Raw genomic sequence first — 10355 nt, forward strand, 5'->3', positions numbered from 1 at the left:
CCCCGCCATGCCACGTGCGAGCGCCCCCCTCCGCCAACCCTCAGACGCATTGACGACGTACTGCGGGACATTGAAGGATATACCAGCAGCTAGGGAAAGCACCGTGTCATACCCTTCTCGGAATGCCCAGTTTCAAGTAAGCAAATAGTTGGATGCACCACAAGCGGACGAGCGTATTATTTTTCCTAGAACATTAGAGTGTATCCCACGGTCAGAAGTTGGAAGCAAAATGGAATCAAAAAATATCGGAACTAGCAGTTGAATGCGACCGTCGGGCTATGAGAAATACGTAATTAACTTATTTCCCTATTGGCTAGATAAGATATCTGTTCCGAGCAGTGCAGACAGAGGATAATGACCCAGCATCCTCCGCTCGCTGGCTCCGGCCGGGGTCCTGCCTCGTGTCGGGGGTGGGGTAAGCCTGGCAGCGAGCCAGCAAAAGACCCGCTGCAAAATATGGCCATGGGCACGGAAAACTATTTTAATCTGGTAGACTGCAAAAATTCATGCTCGATGGAAATATAGACAATAACATTTTTATTTTTATTCTTTTTTGTAGGGGGGCTGGGGCGAATGAGGATTCTGGGGTTGGTTAGAGAGAGAGAAAGAGGGAGAGGGATAGAGAGAGAGAGAGAGAGAGAGAGAGAGAGAGAGAGAGAGAGAGAATGGGGAGACGAAGGACTCGAAGTGTACCGCTGTGGACTTTGCCTGGGATGAAGAGGGTAGGGAGGAGGGGTATGGGGGTAACTGCTAGAAAAGGAAGCACAGAGCATCGCAATGGAGGGATGGGAGGGAGCGGAGCAGTCGGAAGGACGAGAAATGCGAGGGAAGATGAGAGATGAAGGGAAGGAGGGAGAGGGAGGGACAGGAAGTGGAGAGAGAGAGAGAGAGAGAGAGAGAGAGAGAGAGAGAGGAGGAGGAGGAGGAGAGGGATTTGTTGTGAGTTAGTGTTTCCTTCTCCCCCTGTCCTTTTTCCACGGTTGCTTTCGCTCACGCAATTCTTTCCTGCACCCCACTCAGTGAAACCGACAGTACATTAGAGCTGACTTTTGTTTTCACGCACATTCTCAAAAAGGATTGTATTCGTCGAATCGATACTCAAAAGATGCATCTATTTGAACGGCAGAATAATGATCTCGTGACCTTTCGCTTGTAGCCGTGTTCAGCTTAAGCTGCAACGTTTCTTGAAAAGTTCAAGTTAAGGATTGTAGAGTATACGTACATTACTTTCCAATAAGGGCCGAGTCAATCGCAGTACAGTCGGCCCAGTACAGTTCGGACGAGCAGACCAGACAGCTCAGAAGCCAGGTGATGGGCAATCTGCTGCTCCAGTCTGTCGGCGTAGTGTCACTATCTGGGTGGACTAGAATGATAAACTGATGGCGTATTCCCGGGTGGCAACTTAGAAAAGCAAGTTTAACCATCACTCAAACCCTCGCAGTCAGGGTAGTTGGAGGAGGAGAGGGTTGGGCCTCTGAGCACCCCGAGGAGCCAGCAGCCTAGCGTCCTTGGGACATCGTAAAGCATCACTTTACTTGCCTTGGAGCAGTCTGCCGGGATGGGGGCGGACTACAAAGCCTGGGCCGCGCCAAACATGGAGGGGCCTCGAGGATGCTGCTGCTGCTGTGGTCTAGTGGTGCACGGCACCGCCAGTAAATTCTGGCGTTATGCCCTTCGACCAAGCAACTTGCCGGCTATATACGTCAGCGGCAAGTTGACTGAGGCGTCTTGGGCTGTGGATGGTGGAAAGGGGGGGGGGGGGTGTCCGTCTGGGTCTTGGGGTGCACAGGACGAGAAGCGCCAACCACCTTAATCGACGCAACTGCTTGCTATGCATAACTTTTCAAAAATTATAAGGAAAATCTTTGAGCGTTTTTATTCTTCAGTGAACTGCGCTCACGCCCTCGCGTAGTCATTTTTTTTTGTTTCTTTTTGTATGTGTTCTCGGCCGAGTGCTATTCTAATGCGGCCCTTCAACCGCCCGAGGTGCAGAGCAGGCCAGGCCCTTCCACACGCTCCACCCCGCCACCCCCTCCCGCACCCCCACGACTTGTCGTCTATGCCGGTATTATTTTCCACGCCATACTCCCTCCCTGTTTACGACCCTTCGCCGCACTGCATACACCTTTCTCTTTTCCTCCGCCACTCTCTCTCTCTCTCTCCCACCCACCACCCAGCCCAGGTGAGCTCGGTTACCACCGTCTCGCCCATGCCGATGTAAACGTGGAGACCTGAATGTTTTAGAAAGGCTCAAGCTGCTCAAGCTAGAATCGAGATGCTCTGTTGTTGTGTTGGATGTACTGCCTGCCCCGCTGACCAATCTTCGCTCCCCACTGGGCACGGCGATCTCTGGTGACTTGTCGCTAAGCCTGTTGTGTAATGTTCAGGACGCTATGGGGGAGTCCCCCGGGGTGGCGAGGCCCCCGTCAGCCACTGGAGCTCCAGGCCGGCCCGGTGGAGCGGCGCCGGAGCGGGCGCGAGGCGCGGCGAGCCCGCGGCTGAGGCCCTGAGGGCTGGCCTGTGGGCTGCCCTGAGGGCTCGCCTGAGGGCCCGGCCCTAGGGTGGCCCCCGGGGCCATGCGGCGGCCTGCGCTCAGCCCGGCCTAGACAGACCAGTGCGGGCCGCGGACCCCCGCCATGGCGGACGAGCTCGTCGAGATCATCCCCATCCCCAAGACGTTTCTGGAGAAGCTCACATTCTACACCACCGCCTTCTTCATCCTGCTGGGCACGTTCAGTCTGTTTGCCTTCCTGTTCCTGGTGCCGTTCGTCATCGACCCGGCCTTCACCACCATCTTCATGCAGTTCGAGCCGGTCCCTGCGCTGTGCTTCACCGTGGACACGTCTAGCTTCCGCGGCGCGTCCAACTGCTCGTGGGCGTCGTGCCGCGAGGGATGCACCCGCGAGGTGTACGACTGCACTCAGATCCGTGTCAACTACAAGCTGGTCGAGTGGCCGAGTGGGCCTAGCAGCGGCGCGCTGCAGGCGGACAGCAACGACGTGCCGCGGCGGAAGCGCCGGAGACGCGAGGAGGCCGACGACGTCCTGTGGGCGTCGGGTGCGGTGTGGTCGGCGGGGCGCGAGGACCTAGCGCGGCCGCGGCGCTGGGCCAGCCGCCGGGGTGAGGACTGGTGGATGACGCCGCGGCAGCGCTCGCACGCCGACCACCACCAGCCGCTGGCCCCACGCCCGGACGACCCCGAGGTTGACGACGTGCTGTCCTCTATAGACGACGACCTCGTGGACGAGGCGCGCGGGCTGCACGATCTAGACGACTCGCTGGCCGGGTCGCTGGACGGCGCCGCCCTGGACGGCGCGCTGGACGGGCCCTCACCGACGGGGCTCATGGGCAACGACTCGGAGTGGTACTTCGTGCACGCGCGCCTCTTCCCCAACGTCAAGGGTTGCGGCTACCCGCCCATGCTCAACTGCTCCGTGTTCCTCAAGAAGTACCGCGAGTTGGGGACCAACTTTTCGTGTTTCTACAGTAAGATCGACCCGGGGCTGGTCATCGATGACCTGGACATGTGGCAGGTGTACATGAACCTAGTGTACGCCATGGCCATCCCCATCCCTTCCTTCATCATCTCCATCATCTACCTCACCATTGCCTACTTTAAGATCTACGCCGCCGAGGACGAGGACGCCAACGCGACGGGGGTGGAGAACACGCCACTGCCGGGAGCATCGCCTCTGCCGGGGGCGACCTCGGGCGGCATCACGCCCATTAGCGAGGTGTTCCGGGATGACATGGCCAGCTTCGGCCACCAGCTCAAGGTGGCCATGGTGGACGAGATGTCGAGAGACAGTGTGCAGGATGCGTGCATCGTCACCTCCAACTCCATGGGCAACTGCATCGGCAGCATGGGGAGCATCGCCACACCGCACGGGTAAGACAGCAGCTTGCGGTAGGGAGATGGCGCAGGTCTGATTGAGCTCGGCCGCCCGTGACGGGGAAGGCGGAAAGTACAATGGAGGGGAGAGAGGCCGATTCTTCGCGCCACTCCGCTGTTCGGTTCAAAACGTGTAGGGCGCACGCCGAATCAGGTAGGAGCAGGGTAGCAAGGTACACCCAGGTTAAGGTACCGTGACATGTACCGTAGCGACAGTGCCGCTCGTCCACATGCTAGTACTGCACCTCGTGATTGTATAGGACTCCAGTGACTGGGACTGTCATGTGGCGACCAGGACAAAGAAGGCCGTCCTAGGCAGTAGGCAGTCCCAGTGAGACGAGGGTGCCGCTCGTCCACATGCGTGGACTGCGCCTTGTGACTGACGGCCATGTGACGGCCAGGACAGAGGAGGCCCTCCTAGGCTGTCCCAATTCCATCGACCCCTCTGGCCGCACAGTGCTGCACGAATTTTTCATGGTTGCCGCCGAAACGCGAGGCAGTGGGACTGCTGTGGGGGGATGGAGAGAAGGGGGTAGCGGGGGCGAGCGGGGGTGAGCGGGGGCGAGGGCTGTTCCGCACGCGCGAGCGGTGGCACCACGCCATCACACTGTGGGGAAGAAAGACGGGACCGAAAACTGCGCTTGTTAAACAGTTGTGAATGAGCACTGTAAATAACATGTGATCATTTATTCACACAAAAGGCGAGGGCTTCAGCAGACTATTGCACTGTAACAACTTCCATCCCGGCTGCTGATAAACGTTGCTGGGAAAATGATAGAAATCTGTGGCACAAAAGGAAGCGTGCCACTGGTCTGTACCTGAAAGTGCCCAACTTAACGTGGCACACTTTTAAGTGTTTCGCTGGATATTTGATTATTGAACAGTGTTTAACAGTAAAGTACAGTGTCTGGCTGCAGGGTTGGCCGCGCAGCCTTCGACACTTTAAAGTGTTCAAATTTACTTGGACAATAATTTCCTTTTACATCTTAGAGTGGAACGACACGATGATACTTCTCGTGATGGGCTTTGGTTTGCACGTCGTGGTCACTGTCTTTACCTTACTGTCACTCTGTTACCTTGAGGGCAGTTTCTTACTTTGCGGTCCCCAACAGAACAGGTTGATCACTTTCAAGTCATTTTGGAGTCTTTGCGACGTCCCAAATGACATCCCTCGAGCCAAAATAGCGACTATTTCGTGACTATTTGACGCCATTTCGATGTAGCTGTGACTATCCTTTTCTCCTTAGGGCCACTTTCTTGCCTTGCGGTCACTCTCTTGCCTTGCAGTCACTCTGTTAGCTCGGAGTCGCTCCGCTACATCGCCGACGTTGGTCCCTAATCAGGACGCAAATAGTTAGACATGTCCTCGCAGCCAACCGAGACGTGCCGGACTCGCCCGGCAGAGAGAAAACTCTCTGTGTCGTATATCGATTGAATCGAAAAGGAACGCCTGTCGGTCGGCAGGTGGCTGGTGTAGAGGTAGCAGCACTGCCCCTTTTCTTCATTCCCACATTCATTTTATCGTGGCCTCTACACCCAACATGGGAAAGTAGAATATTGTCCCAAGGAATGTGAAGATCGAAGAATGATATGAAATCTTGAACTAGTTCGGATGCAAAATGTCCCATTAAAATTATATCATTTTCAAGCAATTTCAAGCAACTGGCTCGTTCAAAAACGTCACCTTATTTGGTTCAAAATTGTCATCCGTCATCCGAATTATAAATAAGTGAAAGGTGCCCTTTCTACTCCCATTTGCTTTGCTAATAATTCGTCAACAAGCGCAAATCGTCTGTGGTCACACGGTAGTTGAGTTGCCACACGCGGTAAAAGAGACGCGGCCAATTAAAACTGGCTGTAGCTCTGACGTCTCTGTCACATTACTGTTTCGCAACGGGTCGGCTCGCGTACCTCTAACTCTCCCCCCAGCATTGTCGTTTTTCCTCCGCATTCATCCATATAAACGTTACCTAATGCCTCGCTAATGTTTATGCGAATAGTTTGTTTATGGGGCACAGGCACGACACGTGGCAGCAGCGTAAGCGCAACAAACCGAGGGATCAGGGTGGGGGACTTGATATGGTCGAAAAAAAATAAGACCAGATTAATGATGGCCCCTATTAAAAGAGTCCCATGAGCCGGTGGCCCACCCAGAAAGAGTCTGACGTCCTGGAGACCCATTTGAAGGAGTCCGTTGAGGTTTTCGTTCTCATCCAACAAAGTTCGAAGTATGATATTCGGCGGTTTGAGAAATGGAGAACCTTTCTCACTCCCTAGGCTTCTAAACTATCGCTGCCAATAGAGAACAACGAGCTTTGCTTGCAAAACTAACTCACGATTACTAACGTAGAGGGTGCAGATATCAAAATCAGGTCAAAAAAAAAGGCTAATCTGCAGATCTATGCGTATGCAAAACTTACGGTAAAATCACTTTTAGTAGAAGTACTGAGAACGAATTCTTTCAAAATCATTCAAAAATTGTGTCTAGCTGCACACAAGTTTTTTTGTACGTAAGCTCTGTGTAAAATACTTTTAATTAGAATTTAGTGTGTGGAATTTTAAATCTTAACTGAGCGAGACAAAAGTCATACACAAAAAATATATGGCAGCCGTATCAAGTTCAAGTGTTAGAATGTCGGACACCTGTATTTTTGTATTGCCTAACGCACGTCTATTTTTTACGCTGTTGCAGAAACTTGAGCAGGACAATGACGACCAGTATCACAACTCCTCCTGGGCCGATAGCCGATCTCTGAAGCGCAGCTTCCAGGGCCTCGGAAACGTCAGCTGGAAGTAACGCTCACCCGCTGTGCACCACCACGCTCCACACCTCGGCAACTCTACTCTACGCCATCAAACTACGATGTGGCTTATGTATACTACATATGTACTCGCCCATTGTTTCTTAGCGGGGTAGGCTTTTGTACAAGGCGAATGGTGTGGCGCTCTCTGTTTAGCCAACGGTACAGTGTCCGGATTCCTGCAGAAGGTATTGAGTGCGTTGACACGAGCTCGGTGTTGTGCTTTCTGTGTCGTGGGATAGAACGGAACACATGCCTGTGTCTGGCGCTCGACTGCAAGCAAGGCCCGTTTGTACTTTGCCATGCAAACAAGTTAACTTCTGCTGATTAAACTTCTTGGTTGTAATTGTGCGAAATAAGAAAAATTGTGATATTAAATCCACTGAAAAACAAGTCCTTTCCTAACCTTTAAAGGTGCTATCTCGTACTGAAATAGGGTCGACTAACCGCCATCGGAATGATTGTCACAATGCAGTCACTATCCTCATGTTATAAACTGCTGTTGTGAGCCGTGCGCCTTTGTATGGTACCTTTTCGGGCGGTATGACCCCTTCATTAGTTTCAATGCTGGTTCTCAGAAACGATTTAGGCCAACTGATTGTTGCAGATAGTCCTCTTAACCTTTGAGTGGTACCATGTTACGTCTTTGGATCGGTCAGACACTTGCCACTTCATATTGTCAAGGTCTTCCCCACTTGACTAATATAAAAGCAAGTTGAGCCATAGCGGTTGTTTTATTCGTGATGTATTTCTTGTTCACCACCGTGGCGTTCACTGCCCTGGAAGCGTTCGCTTTACCCTGTGTGTGACGTTGAGGGGTGGTCACAAGACGTTACCTGATTTTTCTTAGAAATATGTTCCCCGTGAACTATCTGACTTGTTACTTGATTTCTGCTACTGCGGAAACTAACTGAATTTCTTGAATTTTAGTAGGTACCTTTTCCAAATTTAGTAAGGATGTCTTCTTGTACAGTGTTTGGCTTTTCGGCATTATCTTGTTTAATTGCTCAGTATCTAAACAAACCAACGGTAAATTAATGATCTTAAAGGAGACTGTCCTGTGCAAACAATTAATAATCACTTCGTTGATCGTTTTTAGAAAAAAAATCAGCAGGTAAATTTGCTAAACCTTTTGGTAGATGTAGCGTTAATAACAAACTTGCTGTGATATGCCGACGAATCGAACGAACTGCATCGCATAGGGAGGTCTAAATAACGGGCCAAGTACTTCCCATCTTATCAAAGACAGCTGTGAATGAAGGATGTAAAGCCGTGACTCCTGACCAATTCCGAAACAAGACAGGAACTCTGGAACTAAATTCAGGTTTTAAGCTTCATTATTTTTCTAAAGTTTGCACTCTAGGCACAAAGGCGATCAATTACCCCTCAAAACCGATATATTTCTACTTTGATCTCAGCTTTGCATTGGTGGTAAGAACCTTTGCGATTTTCAAAGCTATATGAGTTAGTCGACCGTCTAGAATACACGCCTTTAAACCATTTCCCGTATTTTTATAAAAAGGCACAGAAATGTACCGACGTTTCTATAAGTGTCGCTAGATTCTTCATTATATTGCAGGGGTGCTCGATCGAACCCATCAGAAAAGTTTGTCTTTGTGCCACGATTAAATAAAATTTACGTATGTTGAAATTTGTTGAGTTGTGGTTGTTGTGTGACGTTCTTTCACATGTTCAATGTTTTTATCAGTAAGAAACGGTTAGCTCACAAAATATTCAACACAAATTACAATTTAATCTGGTAAGGGCTTCATGTTCTTTACGCCTGCAAATGGAAGATATTTTTAATACTGCTGTCTATTTAAACCAGTGCTTGACTCATACCAGAACAGTCTCCAAGTTTAAATTTTTTATAAAATTTCAGTCTTTATCATTAAAACGCCTCTTTTAAAAACAGACTTAAAAGCACCCAATGATTGCAGCGCGATCTTTCTGGGTTTGATTTCAAATTTGAAATTATAATTCAACTATTTTAAAAATGGCGTAACGGTAGTATTTCTGTCACTTCCAATTACAACGGTATAATGCTAATGGTATGCGACTGGTGCCTATATTGTGTTATGTTTTCATCTTGCGGCATTTTGTACCGTGAGTCTATAGCGTCGTGAGATCAACAACCTAACTGCGGTGAGCGGTTTCTAACCTTATGTCCTTGAATACTCATCTGTAAGTCCCGTTAAGAATGCTACAGGAGTAAAAGACTTGAAATTTTCTTCTGAACTGATAAGGACACTTATTCCCTTAGTAATATAAGGATTAAAAGGGTCCGATAGGCACAATAATTTATAATGCTATTGCCAGTCAAATTAATAAATTAAATAATTAGCCGTTTGAAAAACCTCAGATACGCACACAAAAACGTCCAGTAAGAACGATAAATTAACTCACGCGCTTCATGATGTTATGCTGCAAATCCGAAGTGTTGAATATCACTACTGCTCCTACTTTCGAGCCATGTTTGGTTGTAGGGGCTCTTGATCGAAACGTCAGATTGACGTAGGACTAAGTAGCATCCTCACCTAGAAAACCTACTCTCCAGACAAGAGAAACGCTCTCAAACAGGATTTTCATCTTGATCCAGGTGCAAGCGGCACGCTCGATCCAAGATCTGATCATAATTAAGAGAAAAAATTTACATCGGAACAAGAGGATTTTTCTGGTCTGAAGAAATGATATTTCTGTGTGTACTCATCATCAAATATTTTTATTCGCTGAAAATTGAATGACATTCTTTGAGAACAAACTACTGTACCATGTAAACTTGTTTCTGATAAAAAAAAAAAACATGACTCAAGTCAACTCGTTGAAAACATGTGCCTTAAAACGCTGCGACGACACTTCCTTCGAATTGTGTTTGAAGGCTCGTCCTGAGCTGTGCAATAAAGTAAGCGTTTTATTGTTGTTATTGTTGTTGAGCTTTGCTAAACCCCGCTGAGCGTGATGCCAATTACTAAAGTTACGAGGACTCTTGTTGTAAATTTGATACCCTGGTGTAAAATTTCGTTTTCCTTAATCCTGTTGTTAACATTAAATGAGTGTTTCGTACAGTGCCTTGGCCCTTTGTGTTGTATTCCGCGCCCTCAGCAGAACACCAAAAGCCTGGTCGGCCGCTCGCTTGAGAGGAAGTGCACCGCGTCGACAACACCGGCCTCGCGGGGTCAGAGGACACGGCCACGGGCCCCGGGGACCGTTCACCACTTCCCGGGGAGGAAGCGAAGGCAGCGGGCCGCGGCCACGGGTGACTCACTGCACCGCCCCCAGAGCGGCACCCCTCCAGCGGCTGTCCAGCTCCCTCCCTCTCCCCACCCCCCGGGGGGCTGTGCCCCCCCCCGCTGGCCAAGCTGTACCTCCAGCAGCCCGGTCCTCGCCGTCTGCGTGCTCGACTCAGGCCCCGGCTGTGTGCCCCAGTGTCTCCAGCAGCGGGGAAGAGAGGGAGAAGGGGTGGGGGGCGAAGTGGGGGTGGGCTGATCGATACGGGCCAAGGGGCCCAAAGCAGGGTGAGGGCGAGGGGCGGGTGGTGGCGTGGGTAAAGTTGGGGTTGGAGGGGGTGGATTAAAAGTGGCAGTGTGGCGCCGCGGTCTGTGACGGGTAAGCGAGACGTCGGGTAGCGCCACCTTGACGGCCACGCCCCCCTGCGACCCCCC

General features: G+C 50.6%; 1 protein-coding gene across 2 annotated transcripts in view; it reads left to right on the plus strand.

Annotated features, from left to right (window-relative positions):
* LOC113203950 (cilia- and flagella-associated protein 298-A) overlaps positions 1-9761 on the plus strand; it is a 42376-nt gene extending 32615 nt beyond the window's left edge. The window contains exons 2-3 of one of the 2 annotated variants that reach the window (XM_026418908.2): positions 2388-3889; positions 6585-9761. In XM_026418908.2, coding sequence (XP_026274693.1) covers positions 2637-3889; positions 6585-6648 — 1317 coding nt within the window. In that variant the 5' untranslated portion in view covers positions 2388-2636 and the 3' untranslated portion in view covers positions 6649-9761. The remainder of the gene's footprint in view (positions 1-2387; positions 3890-6584) is intronic. The other variant, XM_026418911.2, reaches the window with a different exon arrangement.
* The last annotated feature ends 594 nt before the right edge of the window (positions 9762-10355 follow it).

The sequence above is a fragment of the Frankliniella occidentalis genome, unplaced genomic scaffold (assembly GCF_000697945.3).
Source record: "Frankliniella occidentalis isolate FOCC.00 unplaced genomic scaffold, Focc_3.1 Scaffold69, whole genome shotgun sequence".
NCBI classification, from domain to species: Eukaryota; Metazoa; Arthropoda; class Insecta; order Thysanoptera; family Thripidae; genus Frankliniella; species Frankliniella occidentalis.